The 21340-nt window shown below is 43.7% G+C and overlaps 1 protein-coding gene across 3 annotated transcripts in view; it reads left to right on the top strand.

Moving 5' to 3' along the window:
- The window catches only part of LOC102687316 (kirre like nephrin family adhesion molecule 3), a 186896-nt gene extending 165876 nt beyond the window's left edge, over nt 1–21020 (top strand). For 2 of the 3 annotated variants that reach the window (XM_015337526.2, XM_015337524.2), the window contains 9 exons: nt 2995–3143; nt 3959–4086; nt 5147–5273; nt 9876–9976; nt 11638–11848; nt 12421–12528; nt 13360–13469; nt 14342–14428; nt 18173–21020. In XM_015337526.2, coding sequence (XP_015193012.1) covers nt 2995–3143; nt 3959–4086; nt 5147–5273; nt 9876–9976; nt 11638–11848; nt 12421–12528; nt 13360–13469; nt 14342–14428; nt 18173–18640 — 1489 coding nt within the window. In that variant the 3' untranslated portion in view covers nt 18641–21020. The remainder of the gene's footprint in view (nt 1–2994; nt 3144–3958; nt 4087–5146; nt 5274–9875; nt 9977–11637; nt 11849–12420; nt 12529–13359; nt 13470–14341; nt 14429–18172) is intronic. The other variant, XM_015337525.2, reaches the window with a different exon arrangement.
- Nucleotides 21021–21340: the final 320 nt, after the last annotated feature.

The following is a 21340-nucleotide window of genomic DNA, read 5'->3' on the forward strand; positions in this document are numbered from 1 at the left end:
ACAGCTTCCTCGCTTCCCGCGGCTGCCGGTACTTTGTCCAAACGTAATGTGCCATGAATCGCTGGCGAGAGAGCCCTCTCCGTCTGCTGTGTAGTTGCCAGATCACTTTTTCGACGAGCCTTTTTCGTTTAACCCTTCATACGTGCGGGAGTCTTCCATGAGGAGAATTTCACCGTCTCTAGGACCTCGGGTTTTCTCCGTGTCCTTGATGCTGTACAGGAGATGAATACAGATGTTCTCAAAATAAAAAAAAACAGTTTCCTTTTCATGTTGTTTAGTAGTGTGCAACATTGCGTTACGTATAGGTTTCAACTTCTGTGAAGTACAGTAACTGTATGCTCTTTGACCTCTTCCACTAACAGCCGTTTGCTCAGATCCTTGTACTGAAGCAGATGTTTTGTGTGATTATATGATGGAAGATGGTTTCTATGTCCACAAAAAGCACTGTGGTATCCTTCGGGATTGAAAGCATTAGATAAATGCAAAGAATTTCTGTAATTATCATTCTAAACCCGGATGGTGTACTGAAAGCATTATTTATCCAAAGTGATGAAGCAGCAGCGCTGCAGGGATTGAGCCTCTTCCTCATTAACATGTCATGAATATGAACACATTATACATTGTCTGGGAGCTATTTAAGTTTGGAAGCAGTGTTGTACTGTATATAACCTATTCCGTGTTGTGTCTTTTAGCTGAAGTGTGGAGAACTGTGAGGAATGGAAAATAGATCATGCTTCTTGTTACACTGTATTCCAGTAAGATAACATTGACAGAAGACAGCGAAGGACTAAAATAATTGTGAATCAAGACTTATGAAGTTGTGAAAAAAGAATGCTTGAGAATCACTCCCAAGTTCTAATTAAAAAAGGAAAGCCTTGGTCAGAAAAATATTTTTTTCTGAATAAAAGAAAAGAAATTGAGAGGCAAGGCTCTCCCAGAACTCTTGGTGGTGCTTTACCATGTTTTTGTGTTCTTCTTTGTCAGTACAAACGACTCCTACATCTCATTGCCAAGGTCGTAAGAACATATCGGTTAATGACAACGTCGTGCTTATGCTATCATTCTGTTTATCAGTAGTCAATGCAGTGCATGCAGTTTGAGTTTTGAAGAGTCTAGTGTCTATACCATATGCTGTATATCTTGTAAGTATACAACATTAAACAAAAAGGATTCTTAAGACCACTGAGGCATTATTTCCTGTACATAACATCGCCAATAACATGATTTTCCAGGACTGATGTGTAAGTGTACCTGTGAAATACACTTTGTCTAATACTTTTTGACACTTTAGAAGAGATTGGAGTGACATGGCTATGCCCATGAATAGCATATAATGCCAAATCACTTCTGCCAAATATTAATTATGCCACTGTTTGGGAAGTGTGCAAAGTACATTTCATTAACTATTTGACTGCTGGGATAGGATACTATGTTTATGGTGTTGTTATCTGATAAAATGTCTTTTGTAGTTGAACTCCAATACTATTTGTATCTGAATGGTATAAAATGTAAGAAGGCTTTGTTCAGTTTGCTTATATAGTTTAAAACATTTCAAAACATAGTGTCTGCTATTTTATATGACAATGTGACTCAGATTGCAAGCTTTTGTTAGCTCCAAACTTAGTTGCTTATCATTGCTGAACATTTCCAGCTGCATTTCACATCTACTGTAGGGATGTACAATGCAAAGATAGGTAAATTCACATTAAAGACGTTCGAGTGGGTACAGTACCTGCATCAGCATGAATGGGCTGCAAAGGACGAGGTAAAGGTTCATTCCATGTTGAAAGGAAAAACAAAAGAAACAGAACTTTTTTTTCTACTTTGGAGCCCTAACCTGTTCAGTTCAGGACAATCGTGTTCTCGAAATCTTTTAATGATGGTAAAGTTTGCTTGAATGATGACCATGTACAGTACATTATCCCGCATGCACTGAAATTACAGTATGCAAGAATTCTTTGGAATTTTTATTGCTACCTATGGGGAAATAACTATTTGACATTCTCTGATTTACACTGTATTTCATGCAATTATTGCTGCTCAGTAATGGGGTCTTCTGCCTGTGTATTGCATTGGAGCAGCACGACACTTACAGAGCCATGTCTGTGAAATATGCTGAGGCAAGCAGAGATCCATTGCTGAAATGATGTATTTATATGACAGTGCAATAACTCCTTCATCAAGTCAGTGGGCATTGAGTACAGCATCTGTCTGTATTTCCAAATTCTGGCAACTTATTTTCGAGTGCTTTTGCATCATCATCATCATCATCGCAAAAAAGCTAGTTAAAAGTAGAACATTGAATAGTCAATAAAAGTCAATAAAAATATACATTCTCAGTTCCAAAAGCAGCCAGACATATGGCAGTGTATAAATTGAATGTATAAATGTCAGATGCACTGAAACAGCCCATTTGTAGCCCTGGGGTGTCCAAATGAGCCTACATTTGTGGGCTGAGGGCTGTGTTGCTGGGTTATTGTTTCAGAGAAAGTAAACCTGAAAATCTGCCGTGATCAGCTGAAAGGGCCTTGTTTCTGCCAGGGATCTACTGAGCTCAAGCCAGTGCACATGTGACGATGGCAGCGCTCCGTGGTACAATCCCGGTCACTTGCAGGGCCAAGATGTTGACGGTGCCACTGCCTACAGTAGACAGCGCATAGCTCCGCCACGCCAAGAGGCCACAGCAGAGCTCTGCTGTCTCAAGTACAGAGAGGAGTGAAGTCCCATCTCTAACTCGCATTGGAACTTCTGTACCTATTGCATGCTCCAGTCCACAAGCCCAAGGACAGATTAACAACTGTGCAGAAAAACTGAATGTGAGAAAACTAGCCAACCCAATCTGCCAAACAAAATCGGGAACAGAGTCCAAGCCTTTGCCATGAAGATGCAGGTTCATTAATTGTTCAACTCGTCTTTTGTTCCCTCGTGTTGCTGTAAATGCGAGCTGGTATGTGATATGTCAGATCTCATTTCCTGTCTGTCTCGTTCGCGCAGGTGGGCGAAAGGTGGCAGTGTGATCAAGGAGGTCACGGGTGACGTGTATGAGGTCATCGTGGACCACTCGTTTTTCACCGAGCCCGTGTCCTGCGAGGTCACCAACCCTCTGGGCAGCACCAATATCAGCCGAAACGTGGACGTTTACTGTGAGTAAATCTCCCTGCAGTCTCTGCCAGGCTTCAGAGAAAGGCTCCACAATGAATCCAGTTCTGAAAACACAGGAGTTAGTAAACTTCGTGTCACTTGCTCAGTTCTGTAATGGTGATGAACTTGCAGCAGGAGAAAATAAAAGCTGAAATTTCTCTCCGTTGCAGAATCTTTTTGGATCTGTACGAAAAGAAAGATTTGTAATAAATGGAAGTCATCATATCATTTCACATCTCAGGCCTTGTGAGATGTTTTTGCTTTAAATTCACATGCATGTGACAAGGGAAGAGTTTGGCTGCTCTAGACTGGTCATCTTACAGTCTCATGTACATTAATAATGTTTCACTGAACAGTTTTAATGCAGTGAAACGGAAAATGTTGCTGTTAGGTAGCAACTGCAAAGAAAACCATCCTTAAACTCTGGACTGACCGTGTTATGGGCACTTTATGTGGCTGTCTTGTTAAGTTTAGGGACATAGTCTGGACAGATCCACTTCCATTTTGCAGGGTGCAGACGTAGAGGTGCATTAGAGGTGTGGGATCTGGCCTCAGCTTACCTGGCCAAGTGTCCGCTATAGTGACCAATTCATCAGCAGAGATTTTAGCACTTTATATATCTTAGTTCTGGTCTGTCAGTTTCTTTCCTATTTTTTTTTTCCTCTTTCAAAAAAGAAAACCCCAGCATTTACAAATCCTGTGAGACATTTCCTGTAAATGACAGTGTGCATTTTTTCGTGACGTGTTTACGCCTGTGCTAAGTGGAATCGACTTTCTCTCCCCCTGCCCCCCCCACCCGGCACGCTCTGTTTGCTAGTTGGCCCCCGGATGGCCGCAGAGCCGCAGTCCCTGCTGGTGGACCTGGGGTCCGACGCCGTCTTCAACTGCGCCTGGACCGGCAACCCCTCCCTCACCATCGTGTGGATGAAGAGAGGCTCTGGAGTGGTGCGTACCCGCGAGCAAAACTGGGCCCTTTGTCCCGTGCCCCCTGTAAACTGGTGCTGCCCCTTCGCTGTAAAGCCCTGCTAGCCTGGGGATCTAGCCCCTTCAGCCATCTTGTCTTGAACTACCACAACGTTGATCTTCCAGTGCAGATAGATCGTCGAGGTGGTAGTGATCTTGATGACATTTCCAGATTGAATGAAGTACCCTCGCGTTTGACTTGTTCACTTTGATTGCTCAGTCACAGTTACTAATTGGCTTTTTTTAAGGTTAATTGTAGCCGTTTTCCACACATCATTGATGCCTGGCTCATAACAAGGCTGTTTCTCCATATGTAATACTGTATGTAAATTACTGTAGGTTGGAACAGTTGCTCTCAAACTGCATCTCCAAATGCAGCATAGAGTAATAAAACACGCTGCTCTTGCAGGATGGCAGTATAATTGTCAGTCTTAACACTCGGGACACTTTTAAGTTACTTACCTTAATTGGAAGTGATCTTTATAGAAAAGCCTACATTTATATCTACAGCTTAGTTTTCAGCAAGCGCTGCAAGAGGCCTTCTCTTGGCAGAAGTCAAAGATAGTACCATGTAAGAGAGGAGAAAAGTAATTATTTTGAATAATTCTATATCCAGATTATGCACATGTATATTGTAAGTGTTAAACGAGAATAACATTTAAGCAGTTGAAAGGGAAAAAAAATTGGGGTCACGCACCCCCAAAATCCTATTAATACCAGCGGCGCTGGTTTTGCAGGTCTTACGAGGCACCAGCAGCTGCAAGCCCGATATGTGAAAGAAATGCAATCTGCTTAAGGCGAGAGGACTCGTGCGCTGGCTAGGAATGAGCTGCAGATTCTCAATCATGTCTTAATTCTGTCCGGCAGTTCCTCATCTGAAAACATGTTTTTGAATCAGTGGTGTCACTTTCTGCAAAGCTCCCTCTAAATTGGATTTTAATATTTAATAAAGAGTTCACAGTGGCACAACGGGCCTTGTGTCAATAGGCGGTGTGTCCCGGCTGCCCTTTTGCCATAACCTCCTCCACTTGCATCCCTGCAGGTGCTGAGCAACGAGAACATCCTGACGCTGAAGGCGGTGAGGCAGGAGGATGCTGGGAAGTACGTCTGCCGCGCCGTGGTCCCCCGGGTGGGCGCCGACGAGAAGGAGGTGTCGCTCACCGTGAACGGTAAGCCGCCCTCACCCGCTGCTGCTCAAGGGGCAGAGCTGTGGCGACTGGCGTGCCCAATGCTTCGCTTGTTTTGTTATACACGCGGTCTCTGGGGACAAAAAGAGGCACTTCTTTACACAAAGGGCTGTGGGAGTCTGGAACAACGAGCTGTGCTGTCGTAGTGGAAACCTTGTTTTCCTTCTGGAAGTGGCTGGGTGAGATCCTTGGATGAAACCTGGATGTGCTTGATTTGAATAGTCTCCTCTTATCTCTCGTTTTCAGACCTTCTTACAGTATGTCCTTCTTTTCGTAGCCAGGTTGATTTGAGGCAAGGGGTGACAGAAAAGCAGACTGATGTTCTTGTAGATGTGTGTCGTGCTGTGTAGCGTGGGCTGAGCAGAAGGATGTGTGATAAAGTACAATCATCAGGAAGTGCAGGGAGATGTGGAGGGATGCGATATGAAAACGTTTGAAAATGGTCAGTTCACAGTCGGGTTTACTCCATTCACCCACTGGGACAGAGCCAAGGGTAGCCCCCAGTGTGGGCATGTCATGTCAGGAGGGCAACAGGGCACTGATTTCAAGCGTCTGGTGAACTGCTCGGCTGTGCCACACTGCCTCCGTGTTTGACTGAGGCGAACAGTGGGGAAACTCGGGGCTCTGGACCCGTAACGGGGAGGCCGTGGGTCCAAATCCGGGGAAAATACCGCTCTGTATAAACGGGTGCAAATTTAAGTCACTTTGGATAAGAAAATAAGAAAAAAATAAGGTCTCTCACCTTCTCAGCTCTTTCCGTAATCCCCGTTTTAAGCCACAGCTTCATTTTAGAACATTGATTTTAAGGAGGACGCAGTGCATTAGAAGGTTCAATGTGAAATAGATTTTTTTTTTTAATCAAAGGATTTTGGATGTTTCTACTGTAGCTACTTGAGACTTTAAAACAGTCTAACTTTCATGTACTAAAGCTTTGGTTGTCTTGGAAATAATGGAAATAATTATGGAATGGAAATAAAATGTCAGCATTTGCTTAAATACAGATCAGATCATGGTTATGTTTGGTCCTATTTGCTTCTGTGTAGTACAGCTACTGTTTCCTTTACTGGAAACACGTACAGACCAAAGTAGAACAGTTTGGATTTCATGTTGGTGTTCAGTCATCTATTTGAAGTGTCATGTTCTATTGCTTTTGTCTAAAATGCTGAAAGAAACAAGGATACTGTAAAATGTATCTGTATATGCAAAAGAATAGCATAAATTGATAACGTTACATAAAAAAACAGGCACTTTAAAGCTCAGTATTTCGGTATTTCAAGAAATCTGTGTTAAATACAAGACATTGTATACAATACTTATTTAAATTGCAAAGAATTCAGAAGTAGTAGAGGCACAGGCAATGACTGACTAATGAATGTGCAGAAATTCTATGAAATCAGCAGTTTCAGACAAACCTCTTCATTATGATTGCTTGATATTAAGAATTATAATCGCAATGGCTTTCAATCTGGAATACATTAATCTGTAAAGTGTCTCTTTATCTTTCAGTCTATTTAAAGTGTGCTAAAGGAGTGTGTCAATGTGAATTATTGGCTACACTATTAAAAGAAATGTCACTGAATAATGACCAAGGCAAATTCAAAACCTAAATCTAGTCTTGTGGCATTTGTGCTGTCTCAGAACTTGCCATCCTTATCTCCTTATATTCCCAGATTCTCCAAAAGCTCACCGACATGAAAACGCTTCACATGGCATTTCTGCATGAGGCTGTCCTCTGTTTCTTGAACATTTAAATGGAGTCAGATTTCAGTGAAGGGTTGGTTATGTGTGTGGCCGTGTCTCAGAGTTCTGCTATAAAGAATTCTTGGGCCTGTTCTGTCTTTTAACCGTTAAGCACAATTTCAGGAAAAAAAAACAACAACTTGTTTTTGTAACATTTGAGAGTTTTGTAACATTATGCAAATGAGGTATTTCCAGGGGGTTTTAACAACCTCTCTGTAGTGGTTAAAACTAATGTGTGAAGAGAAAAGACAAAGAAGAAATGCTTTCCAGTGACGGCCTTTCCGCCTGTCAGTGGATGTGACATTCCTGTGAGCAGCTCTCAGCTCTCTGCAGACCCAACGCGATCAGGAGGTCTGGGAGCCCGTCTCTGTAGGAGCCGCCCTCTCTGCTAGTGCAGGGCCCTGGGTGGTCCTGAAGGATCCCAGAACAGCTTGCCGTTTCTGACTGACGACTAGACCTTCAGTCTGAGCGCCAGCACGGCGTTAGAATGGTTTACTTTCCTCTCTGTCTTTTTCCCCAGCACATGGCACCAGTCTCCACGGTGTACCAGAACAGATTAGAGACTCACAGCGTTCCCCAGGGAGGGCCGTAATTTAATTAAAATTAAATAGCTAGCAGGAAGAGCAGTTTATGTAGAAACCACTAATGGATACATATTGCTTTGTTTTGGTTTGTATGCATTCCTTATGTGTGCTGAGAAATCAGATGCAATTTGTCAAGCAGCCCGGGGAGATAGGAGTGCGATAATGGCCAGAAAGTTGCTCCTATGCCATCAGAAACCCCATAGGGTTCATCATTTATCTTTTTAGGATAGCAGTGTAGACAATGCCCTTGATTTTGGCATAAATATGCAACTTTGTTTTCACCAGCAAAGCCAAACAGTTAGATCATTTCTGGGAGATGCATTGTGGGAAAAACAGGTTGTGATGGCCACGTAATGGAATAACCCAGCTCAGAAATACCATTCAACTATAGGAAAACTGATAAATAGCGATCACATAGCCGTTGTTTTTTATTGTGAATGAAGTTCTGTAACAAACAGAAGTTATTTTTTAAACAATTCTTAAATGTATTTCTCTCACTTCAGTTTGTTTTTTCAAAACAAAGTACCGCAAGCCTGCTGCTAGGCACAGTAAAAAATCATAGTTAAAGCCTGGATGGGTGTATTACTGCAAGTGTAAAAAAAAAAAAAAAAACAGGAATACAGATGACCCACGGTCCAGTCTTTGCGGTAATATCTGCTGCTAGAGTAGAAGACACGGTCCTGGGTTTTCCGTGGTCCTAGGTTGGGCTCTCGTCTCTTTTCATGGCCTGCGTGTGTGCAGTTTGCGTTTCCTCTCTGCGGTTGTGTCCATGTCCTCCAGCCTGCCGAGGATGTACAGGGCGGGATAGATTGTCCCTCGCAAGATCTGATCCCTGGTCCCCGACCTCCTCCCCTCTTTCCCTGGCCTTGTCCAGAGTGGCTCCGGTGCCTCCGGTGTCGTGTCCGAGTGGCGTTAATAGACGGGGACCAGGCCGATGTCAACTCATTAAAAGTGGGGCTTGCCTCCACCATTTGCAGATCTGCACCAGACAGCTGCTGCAGTATGCCGAGCTCCCAGTGGCTCTTGCGATTTTCCTTGAGAACTGCAAATGAAGCTAATCGAAAGGGAAAAGTAGCAAGCGCACACAGCCCCTTCATCATGTTTCCCCTGCGTGTAACAGAAAGTTATCAAGGGTTTCTATGGAGGGAAATGGCTCCACATACAGCCAGGACGATAAAACCATCTAATTAAAATTCCTCGTTTGCTGCTGTGATCTGGAGTGAGATTTGTTTCGGGGGGCCTTGCGTTTACCTTGCCACCCCGGGGGAGATTCATCGGAATAAATCTGCCGAAAAACCCTCGAAAAGCCCTCGTTCCCTCTGCCTATCGAAGGTTGAGAAGCCCCGCATGTCGAGAGCGGAGAGATGGGTTACAACATGACTAATTTGCGCCACGCCACATTTGTATGCAGTGAGCCTTGCACCAGGTCGGCCTTTGGTCTCGGTACATGTCCTGGTAGTCACACACGGAGACACCGGCTGTCAGATTCTCATTAAAATGCAAATTTATTTTAATTAGAGACTGCTAATAAACTGCAATTATGAGTGGTTAGAGAGATGGGGAGGGGGGTGCGAGCTCAGCCAGGCCTTCCCCGGCTTCCTTCATGCTCTACTGTGGGTCATAAGTGCCCCTCAGCCGTCGCAGTTGGGACCCCAGTGGGGTGTCGGGCCCGGCAAAGAGACCACGGAGGCGCTTGTGTTCCTGGACGTGGCCGGCCGAGTGAGCGAGCTGGTCAGTGCTTAGACCGCGGTAGGTTTGGCGCTGCAGACAGGACTGACGGGCTGCGCAGTCGGGGGTCGCCGTGCAAGAGCGACCGAGCGACAGCGGGGGAGAAGTGAGGTTCACAGAGGTTTTTTCCTTCCATACTATCAAATGCTTTTCTTTTATTTTTCTTCTCTGCTCCCCCCCCCACCCACTACGACGGAAGCAGTGATGGAAAGCTAGCCTGCGCCCCGACAACGATGCCGTCTTAATCGATTCCCGAAGGCGGCTGGGCAAGGCGTCCATGCTTGTTTGCAGCGTCTGAACGTGAGCGTGCGTGCGTGCGTGCGTGCGTGCGTGCGTGCGTGCGTGCGGAGGGTCCTGTCTGTCTTTACAAGAGCGGGCTCACGAGCAGTACAAACAAGCCTCCACACCTGATGGACTGAGCCCGGGTGGGGGTATTTCCTGGTGCGCTCTCGGAGGTGAAGGCCGGCCGTGAGAGCGCGGCGCGGGTGTGCCCAGCGACGCCCGTGCTGATGCCCAGCTCTTCCTGTTGCAGGCCCGCCCATCATCTCCAGCACCCAGACCCAGCACGCGCTGCACGGAGAGAAGGGCCAGATCAAGTGCTTCATCCGCAGCACGCCGCCTCCCGACAGAATAGTGAGTCTCTTCGAGCCATCGCCTTTCCAGGGCCCCAGCTTCGCCTTTGACAACCCGTTATTGTTGTTATTGTCGGCATTCTTAATAATCCACTTGTTTTGTTTTTTGTTTTTTTCCTGCTGCAACCTTCTTTTTAAATACAGGCACAGATACTAATGTTTCTTTCGCCTGACTGTTCGTAAGACAAATGCAAAAATTAAAATGAATTCCCACTGGTTTATATTCGAATCCCTCCCATTGGTTTCTGAATTCCTGAAAAATAGCTCAATCATTTTCAAACTTATCAGCCTTACAGTGAAAATGGTATTATTATTTATAATTCACCAAGGTTAATTCATTGTTATTGTTTCCATACGTTAAATGATGTTTACATTCCACAGTAGCAGTGGGATTTAAAGTAGTTTAAAAAGCGACTGAACAAATAGTTCAGGTGACCTTTTTCTTCAATGAAACCTTGATTGATGATGTAAAATGCAATGAAGTGTATTCCTTTGTCTACAACAGGATGGTCAAAAGTGAAAGAATTTGTTACAGTGAAAACATTTTTCGAAAAATGGGTATAGATTTGCACGCTTCTTTGTAGAGAAAATTGTGAAATTGGTTTTTACAGGATCAAGCTATGCCTGTACATAAACATACTGGATGTTATATACTGTATGTAAAATAATTGAATTGTGGCTCCCTTCTAATTTTGTTGGAGCACTCAAGGTAGAATACTTTGCTGAAGAATGTACAGTATCTATCATCTTGGATTTGAGATTTGAGTCAAGAGACCAGCTCCCCAGTGCTCCGATCATAACGTTCTGGGACTCATGTTGTTTTTTTAGCATTACAGCATTGCCTGCAGAAACGTTTTCTACTACATCATGCAAATACAAGGACAAAAGGAGATCCCAAGGCTTTAATTGGAATCGTTTCTCAATTACAGAGTGAAGAAAATAAATATTTAACCACGTTGCTGATTATTTTCTGGTGTACAGAGTACAGGTGTATTGTTATAGGCATAAATTGTAAAATTGCAACAGAAACAGGGATTTCATTTGAAAAATGAGTGCATTTTCACAAATGCTTTGCCAGGGATTTGGAAGAACGGTATATTTTGGACCTCATGGATAGCCACACTAATTCCCTGTGGTTTAGAGTTGTGGAGGTGATGGTGTTTGAGGTGTGCCCGTATCCAGACTACTAATGGCAGTATCGCTGATTACCTGAGGCGCACCTAAATGAAGACTTAGATAAGCTTGGTACATCTCCAGTTTCTTTTTGATTAGCGTATTTTCTCTATTTAATTTTCCACCTTTAACTACCTGTCACAATGAAGGCATTCAGAGCTGTAATGCTCACAAAGGGAAAAATATTTTCAGTCGTGAACATGAATATATTAACAAATAAGAAATGTACGTGTACGATGAGAAAGAATATACAGTATACACTGTGTATACTGTAAGTAAAGCAAAACGTTTTGTGTTTTAAAGGCAGAGCAAAAATACAATCTGAAAATCAAAGTAGTCTAGCCTTGTGCTGTCTCACAGGATTTGTTCAACACTAGAGTGCACATTACATCTGCGGTGCGCGATTTTCTTTGGTTCCTTGGTTACTACCGTTAGAACGTTTGGGGATTCTCAACCCGTCCTTGTAATGGCCTCCATGCTCCCTCTCAGGCCTGGTCCTGGAAGGAGAACGTGCTAGAGTCAGGCACATCCGGCCGCTACACGGTGGAGACGGTCAGTACTGAGGAAGGGGTCATCTCCACACTGACCATCAGCAACATCGTCCGGGCGGACTTCCAGACCATCTACAACTGCACCGCCTGGAACAGCTTCGGCTCTGACACCGAAATCATTAGACTCAAGGAACAAGGTGGGAGCCAAGGTTCGAGAACTCTACTTCTCTTTACACCTGGGGAGAGCTGTCCGCTGCAGGGATGTGGGTGACCTCAAGTAATATACTGGACACAAAAAGGCAGTGCTTTCATGTGAAAAATGCCACAAAATTAGAAATAATAGATATTTGAGACCCAGAGTCGCCAACCCTGGTCCGGGAGAGCCCCAGTTCCTGAACGCCTGGAACACCTTCATTGTGATCCAATGAAGTCACACAGGTGATGTGTTCTATCAGAGATAGTTTCATTTGGTAATTTAGATCATTGTGAGGTAATGAGATCATTTAAAAAAAAAAATCAAACCATTCCTCAGCCCTTAAGAACCACTGTTTCTTTCATTGAAATCTTAATTGAGCAATTGCTGAACAAGTGTTATTGTACTCTGGCATAACAATGACTGGGTTGAGTTCCTCCTGATTTAAGCTATATTGTAGCCAAAATGTTTACTACAGGGAGTATTAGAGGTATTGTGTTTTCAAGCTATATCTGTACATGTATTTTGCACCTGTGAAGTGTGATGCTCTGGGGTGTGTGATTGTAGAAGGCGCTGTTTTCTCCACAGAGTCGCTCCCCATGGCGGTCATCATTGGCGTCGCGGTCGGGGCGTTCGTCGCCTTCATTGTTCTCATGGCGACCATTGGCGCTTTCTGCTGCACCCGCTCCCAGAGGAGTAAGTGTTGTTGGCCAGTTTCCTTGAATAAAAACACACGCTTCTCATTTCTATGTTTTCGGAATTATATGGTGCTTCGGCTATAAGTGCATGTGCCTTTTGTCTTAAATCTGTTAAGCAAAGGATATTTAATGCACAAAATGTATTCATGCGTAACACTGCTGGTGATTTGTTTGTTTGTTTCGTTCCTTCCATATGCCTAAAGCCTTAAAGTAGAAACCCCCTTATATCAATGGGGTCCGGATCAATAATGCTGTGCGAGTGCCTCCTGGCCCTGAAACCCTGCAAAAAAGGTTCAAGCAAACCTTTGACTGATCTTCTAGTGAGTTTCAGAAATTTGTCAGTAGGTGACACTTCCAGATGTAAGTTCAAGTACTAAGAAAGACATAACTTTAAAGTTCTTCAGGAATGCGCACATTAAAATTGGGGCCCTGGGATCTTCAGTTGCAATTCAGAGACACCAGTGGTTCTTCTGAGGTTTTGCAAGAGCTGCCCTTAAATAAAAAAATATGTTTTCCTCAGTCACGCAATGCGCACAGTCAACACTCAGTGGTCTGACTACACAAGAATTGGCTCTATTCAGCTGCAGTTCTCTTTTTAAGGATCACATAACCAGTAGATGCAGTATCGGTAATAATTGGCGACTTACTGTAGGTATGATTTTATATTTAATCACACAGTATTCGAATTTTGATTATTTTTGTTTAATGGAGTCTTTCAATTCGAAAATTTTGTAAAGCCCTGCTCTGGATAACACAGGGCATTGTGGGAAGACAAAATGGTGTCGTAGGTACAGTAGTTAAATATACTGTATGTTCCTGTTCTTTTCAGACCTGAAAGGTGTGGTTTCTGCAAAGAATGACATCCGGGTAGAAATTGTGCACAAAGACCACAGCGCCGCTCGGGAGACAGAGGAGCACGCAGCCATCAAACAGCTCATGGTACGTGTTTTCCTGCCTCATGCACCTTGACGCTGGGATGACTCCCAGATCATTCTCTGTGCTTCAAATGTCATTGAATGAGGAGTTAAACATCTTAATATAATTTATGCAAATTATTTGTACTGCATATACTACTGCTAATAATAATCTCCACTTAGATCGTCCCTATGAATAATGCACAGCGCTCTGGAATATCAGGGTTTGTTTGAGTATGGCACCAGCTATATTTAGCAATCAAGCTGATTTTCCTGGGAGGATCAGAGCCAGCCATGTGTAGCCTTGGTGATCTGATGATATCTTAACGGATCATAATCCAAGGGGGAATGGCTGCAGGCGAAGATGGGAACCTGTCAGATTCGCATCCGCTGACGTTTGGAAAGGGAAACGGAGGTGACACTCTGATAATAGCAGAGGGCTGTGGCGTTCGGTGCCACAGAAGGCTCTTCCGCACACGTGTGATGGTTCGTCAGTGTGCCGTCCCTTTGCCAGGAAATTGAGTCATTGAAATGCCCGTTTTAAAATCACACGTATTCATACATCGGGAAACCTGCAATTAAGGAAGTGCTTGCGAGGTATCGTTGTACCATACACTGAGCCCGCAAAAATGCCTCTCGGCGGACCTCTGCTGTGAGTGCTGGCCCAGATTCGCTCTTAGATCCGGACACAAAGCTATTCCAGGTGCGAAGATGATGGTTTCCTCTCTGTAATCCCACTGCCATTGTGATTTGCGCCTCTCCAGGCCACATCATAGCCAGTAAAGCAGTGCGATACGCACGAGAAGCATGTTTTCTGCTAGTCCAGAAAGTATTTCATGTTTCTTAAATTGTATGGACGATACCAACACCCCCCCCCCGCCCCCCCCTTCTCCCCAGATCGAGAGAGGAGAGTTCCAGCAGGAGTCAGTCCTGAAGCAACTGGAGGTCCTGCAGGAGGAGGAGAAGGAGTACCAGCACATCAAGGTGAGTGCTGGGGCTGAGGAAACCGCACACGCTGGGTACTCTAGACCCCCTTGACCCGCCGTGTTCAAACAAAAGAGTTTTTTAAATCGCTTGCCCTCACGGTAACTTCTCCAGAACGAGAGCCCTCTATACATCACAGATCACACTGGCAGCAGACATTCTTTTTCACAGAGTGCAATGCCCCATGTTCCCAATGACCCTTTTTTTCCCCGTTTGTTACAGTAGTTCGCTACGGAAATAGCAGTTTTTGGACCAAAGAAAAAAAAAAGTCGAATGGTTTTACCCGTCTCGGAGAGTGGAAGTCACGCAGGTCCCATGCTCTCCAGGACTTACTGGGGTTTTGATAGAAAATCGAGTCCGTTGCGCCAGCCCGCTGCGTGTTTCCACACCGCTTGACACATCCATCTCCTCACCCTGTTTGTTTTTTCTCTTTAATGAGAGGATTGATGAAAATCAGAGTGAATCAGAACTGTGAAAATGATAATTGATGTCATGTTGAATTGGGAAGTAGTTAATGGAGTTCCTTTCTGGTTAGGAAAATGGCATATAATTTATTGCAATATTCATTATTTACACCTCAGTAAAGCACAGTTTAAATATTTTTTTCTCTTTTTAAATAAAGTTTCTGCAATTAAGGAGCTTAAAACAGAGATAGAAATGCACAGAGCTGATCTATTCAACCAAAACCAATAATTTCCCATTCATGTCCTTAATTGCTTTTCCTATACTTTCGGTGATCACTCACTCAGCTATGCAAAACACTTGCAGTGACTCAGCTATGAAGTGAAAAGTAAGTGCAGAGGATTTCCTGTCAGGCAGTTAAGTCTTTGAAGATCTGCGTGACACCATGCCAGTGTTCATCCTGCATGGGAGGATTTTGAACAGAGCAAGAAATCAAGCATGTCCAAATAAAGGATGTTGGGCCCTAAACCCGACTAACAAACACATTCAAAAGGTCTTGTAACAGGATTACATGTAATTAGACTTCATAGGAGGAATACAAGTGTTGTAAAAAACGTACAAGACAACCAACACTCAACTCTGATACAGGCTCTTTCAAAGCATTTCTAATTCAAAAAGCACTCAGTTCTACTTTTTACGACCTTTTATTATAAATTACCTTTGGAAAAATTATAAATTGGTAATTGCTTTAGACTCAGTAATTGACAAAAGGCTGCAGCGCAGAGTAGTGCCGCAGATTCTGGACTCCAGCCCAGAGGGTTGCAGGTTCAGCCCCTGGCTGTGTCACACATCACCCTTAAAGAAATGCTCTAATAAATACCATGCTGGAAAAATGGGTCTGGACATTGGCTGTTTTACAATGAGAAAGTGTTTTCATTAGGCTAATGTGGTTTACATGCTACAAAATGCCACAATACATATTAAGGCTAAGATGTCTTCTGATTTAGAAATATTGTAGCATCAGCACTGGGATGGTAAAAAAAGGGGCAAAACTCACAAAAGCCCAGATTTACTCATACAGTAGGTCATCCTACTTCAAAAGACAGGCACATTTTCAGTGAATTAAGCAAGTATTCTGATAAAAACAACATAACATAAACATTTGTTTAGATCCCTGAATGGCTGAAAGATCATCAAGATTTTGATCCTAAGCAACTGCCAAAATACTCAATTTAATGAATCACCTGTTTGATCAATCACAGTGAAATTCTCTTTGTTAATTGGTAATTTCATGGTGATTTATAAAATGTGCTGGATTGCGTCTTCCCAGGAGTGGGCCAGAAGCTCCTGCTGCTTTGAATGTACTTTTGAAAAAGTACTGAAAAGTACTTTTCAAGCTCCGTCTATTTATGTTGTTTTTACCCTTCACTGGTGTCATCTGATGCTGATGTACGACTATGGCTTTCTGCCATTTTCTGTGGCTGTCACATAATTTTAGAAAATCTATTTTTTTTAAATACTCTAAAGGTTCACTGGTTCAACCCGGGATTGCGGATTTGTAATTGTTCGGGTTGGTTTTGTCACGACAGCCAAGCTTTCAAAGCTGCACGCATCCCCTACTTCAAGATCAATCAGTGCCCCACAGTGATTGATGCACGGTGGTGTTTTCTGGGACTGGCAGGGAGACGGCGTATGTGAAATAAGTGCTCAGATTCAGTATGAGGTCTCTTTAACTAAAAGAACCCCCTGGTTTTCAGGTATGTTAATACCTCAATTAAATGAGTGAAGAAGTTCATAAAGTTTGGGTTGCCTACATCGTGGAGAACTTGTTACATTGCTTAACTCCTTTGCATTCTGAAAAAAAAAAACAGAAGACCAAAAGACTTTCTCATTCTCATCTTAAAAAAAAAAACAAAAAATTTTACAGTTGACAAAACTATTCTTCTTGTCAGTTTTTTTTTTCTTTTGCACTTTAAAGTTAAAAAAAAAAGGCAATGAAGTGTGTTGAAGGGAATTGGAACCGAAACGGTGATCCTGCGTCTGCGTTGTCTTTCTTCTCCTCCTCCCGGTGTCTGCTTTCATCCCCTGGTTTTGATTTTGCTGACGATGCGCACCGCTGCTTTTTATAATATCGTTTTCTGTTTTGATCCCCCCTGAACTTTGCATCCTTATCCCGAGTCTCTCCATGCGCCTCCTGCTTCCTAACATGCTTTCATGTGCTCCATAATTTGTGAAGTATCAGCGGGAATAATGATAGTTTTTTTAGCTTGTCATAGTTATGTCAACTTTCAGTGATTAACATCACACCCCCGAGATCCTAGAGCACGAATGACATCTATCTCTTTTATAGCTGTTCCTTGGTAGACTGCTTTGTAGCAACAATGAGCAATATCACCAGACACAGACCACAGCAGGCTTGACAAGGGAATCATTTTTTGTGTACTGTGCGCACGTGCAGAGCAAAGGATCTGTGAAACAAACACCCTCCGAACTGCAAACTGATTTCTTTTTTTATGAGAATACTGCACAAAATGGGTCACCCAGAAAATCAGCTGCACAACTTCTGGGATTTTGAAAATAAACACATTTGAAGAAATAGTGAACTTTTGGGATTTGTTCACTTACTGTATATTGTGCTTAGTTCTGAATTGTCAAGGCTTTGTCTAATTAGCTGATAACAGGATTCCTAGGTTTATGTGCGGGATGAATGTCTCACACTGTTAAGCCGTTTAATTCCTGTTTTGCTTGGAGCCTGAAGCTCTTGTCTCTTTATTTACTTGGCTTCCTGGCTTTAATTAATGCCAGTTTGACCTTGACGTGGTTTAAGTTATCCAAAGCATAATATAAATCGGAAATGTGTTGTTTTCTCATGCACAGAGAAACATTTGAAGCACCTCCCCTAAACGCTGGTACTATACTGGAACAGGCAAATCCCCCAAATCCTTTAGAACTCGACAACGAAAGTTCAGTCGATTACAGCAAATCTATACGTGTTATTAAGCTTAAACAATATATAACCAATATGTATAAACTCGAGTTTGTGGAACATGAGCATCTTCGTAGTTTGTAGACTGCTTTTTCCATTTTATTAGGTGATTCTGCTTGTTTGTGATGTGGTTGGTTTGGGTGCTTGTTCATGCTTGAGCCTGCTTGTTCCGGACAGAGGGGTTACACGCGAAAGATTCTCGAAATCTTCGTAGAAAAGGTTTGACCACGTGGAAACAGCTTTGTAAACCAGTCCACCTGTCCCCTTATGAAAATCATCCTGGACCAAATTGTACATTATTGAAACCTCTGTCTTGTTTTTTTTTTTGTTTTGTTTTTTGTTTGTAAAACTGAAAGGACCCCACCAATGGGTACTACAGCGTCAACACGTTTAAAGAGCACCACTCCACCCCCACCATCTCGCTGGCGGGCACCCAGACCACCGAGCTGCGCAGCACCACCACTGCCACCATGGGCAAGCAGCGCGTGCCCACGGGCATGTCCTTCACCAACATCTACACCACGCTGGGCGCCGGGCCCAACCGCCTCTACGACTACAGCCAGCGCTTCGTGCTGGGCATGGGCAGCAGCTCCATCGAGCTGTGCGAGCGCGAGTTCCAGCGCAGCTCCATGAGCGACTCCAGCTCCTTCCTGGACACGCAGTGCGACAGCAGCGTCAGCAGCTACAGCAAGCAGGACGGCTACGTGCAGTTCGACAAGGCCAGCAAGGCCTCCGCCTCCTCGTCCTCCCACTACTCCCAGTCCTCCTCCCAGAACTCCGACCTCACGCGGCCCCTGCAGAAACGCATGCAGACCCACGTTTAACCTCCGGGGGAGGGGCGCTGGAGAGGAGGGGGGGCAGGGGGAGGGATGGTGGCAGGGTGTAGGTTCACCCCTTGGGGAAAGCAAAAACCCCAGGGGTGCAATGGATGGGGGAAACTTCTTAAGAGCACATTTTTTTAAAAAAAGGATCTTTTTATAGTTTACTTACGTTAAGGAGAGGCGTCTGAGCCCTGAAGATCTGGAAATCCGGGCTTGTGTCAGCGGAGCGAGCTGGGATGGCCTGAACGGCCTCCCCTCATTCGCAAGCCTTCCTGTGTCCTCGTACCCGATTCCCAGCCCAGTCCGTCCCCGGCGAGAGCTCTACCTCCTCGTGCTTCTGAGCAGCCAGTGAGGTGCGCGCTGCAGTCCCGCGGCCCGCGGAAAACGTCTCGGGCGGCTTCCCCCAAGCCTCAGCTCACCTTCGCTGGGAACGGCAAGTGCCGAGTGTCTGCTAGGAGTGTTCAGCATGACAGCTGCTAGAGAGCATTAGCGGGTCTGCAATTTTACCCCAACTGGGCGTGCGAAGGAATAATCCCAGGATTTCAGAGGAAAAAACACACCTATTTTCATTACACATTAGCTCTTATGAGCTTAAATTCTACTGACCATTGCATTTTGAAGCACAAAAAAAAAGTAGATGGTTCACAGCATTCTTGTCACAGAAAAGATGTGGTTTTCCGGCCTGGATTATTAAACTTTACTGCCCGGTGGCTCCATTCAAGCTGTTAGCATCCAGCTTCCAAACTGTTTTTGTTTGTAGACGTGCAAACGGACAAGTAGTGCTTGACTGTTTCTTCAGTCCTGCTCTGTGAAAATCTACAAAGAATACAGGATAGTGGGACGGGAGGAAAATTGTGTGCCTCGTTTTGAAACAAATGTCAGTGGTTAATAATGCAGAGAGGTTGCAACCCACAGCTAAAGAAATGTTGGTGTAAAATACTATGTAGTATTGCTTTCATTTAAAATGCTGTCTAGTATTTTTTTCAGTTCATCTTTTTGGGAATTTGACTGCACACTATATGTGATTTGATTTCGCCTTCTACAGAAGACAGAGGGGAAAAAAAGAGTTAAATGCACAGAGCCACAGGATTCCCACACACAGGTTTGCAAGGCAAGAAAGAACACTGCTTTTGAAGTTTCACATCTCTCTAGATGCAGTTTTCCATCTTTAAACCATTCTGTTTCAGGCCCCTTTCTGAGGCACAAAGAGGAGATTCTTCCCATACTGTTCTCTGTTCTTTGCTGACATGGCACATAAACTCACAGATGAAACAGAAAGAATAAAATGGGATAGCTCTGAAATCCTTTACTAGCTATAGAGGCACTGGGTCTAGGATAATGGGAGTGCAACACTGTAAGGCTCAGGACAAACGGAGAGCAGACCATGCCCACATCTGGGATGTGAAGTCTCGTTTCGCAGGACAACAGGGGACCTAACAGCTGATATTCAGACTTTCACTCATGTGACCCAGATGGTTCTGTCCTTACTAGGCACAGTCTTGTTTACATTTTAGTTTCGTGAGCCAAGCTTTTTCCCCACAGTCAGCCTACTGAATTAAGGGTTATATAGGGAGTGTATATGTATATAGTTTGGTGTAGTGTCTTTATAATTTATTGGGAAACAGTTTTCTCTGCCTAAGTCCGTTGTGTCACTGGAGTAATGAGTGTGTTCACTATTACTTGTGAACTATTCTTGAGCTCATCTGTAATCTGCTAAATGGATGAAAATGAAGTGGTCAAGACCTGCGGAGCCTGTTGAATTCCACTGTAAACTGATTTAATTTGAAACAATAGATTTGATGTGGACACGATGATGACTTTGTAGAGACTATAGTCTTATTAAAGCAGTTTGTGTTTCCAGCTACCACAAACAGTGCAGAGCTGAATCAAAAGGTTCGCAGGCAATATGCAGTGCCCAGTGATTGTGACAGAGTCATCAAGGGAAACAGGGGAGTTTGCTTATTTATTTGCCTTTCAATTATAAAATTACAGTGACAGGTCTAATACTTCTTGTGATGTTGTAAATGTTAGAATACCGTTTGAACTGAAGTATCAGAACCACGCTATCCGTCAAGCTCATGACCTGATTGGAGTGCAGTGAGTCACTTTACATGTCTGCTGTGGTTTCTGTACAAACAAAATCTGTAACAAGCTCCTCCTTTAGTGCAGCTGCTCCAGCCCCACCTGTCTGTATCATCGCCAGCATCACAGAGCAGAAAAACTGGTCCTTCTTCAGAAAGACACCGTTTTCAAAATCCGGTCATCACATTTGAAACTTAAATGGTTACGTGTAACAAAGCTTTTTTTAAGCATATAATGATTGTGTCAAAATGACAATCCGTACGATCTCAAGCTTCAATAAAAATGATGGATTGGCAGCGTGCTTCCGTCTGAAATTGTCATTGGTGCCTGTCATTTCAGTGTGGTGAGAAGACCACCTGCAACCCCCCCTGATTCGTGCATTTGAACAAAATGTGATGTGTATGCGGAGGAGTCTTGCAGGAGTTTCGAAAGTCTGAAAAACCAAAAACAGTGTAATCTTCAGGTGAGAACAAGAAAATGTCAATGTTCTGAGTTCTCTGTAAAAGTATCTGATTTCTCCTTAAATTTCTTGCTGTAGAATTTAAGTCCCTATATTTTGCTTCTAGTTGTTTTTGGTCATTAGAAATCTGACAAAACTGTTGACTGTAGCAAACCTATCCT

This window comes from Lepisosteus oculatus, chromosome 23 (assembly GCF_040954835.1).
Source record: "Lepisosteus oculatus isolate fLepOcu1 chromosome 23, fLepOcu1.hap2, whole genome shotgun sequence".
Lineage (NCBI taxonomy): Eukaryota > Metazoa > Chordata > Actinopteri > Semionotiformes > Lepisosteidae > Lepisosteus > Lepisosteus oculatus.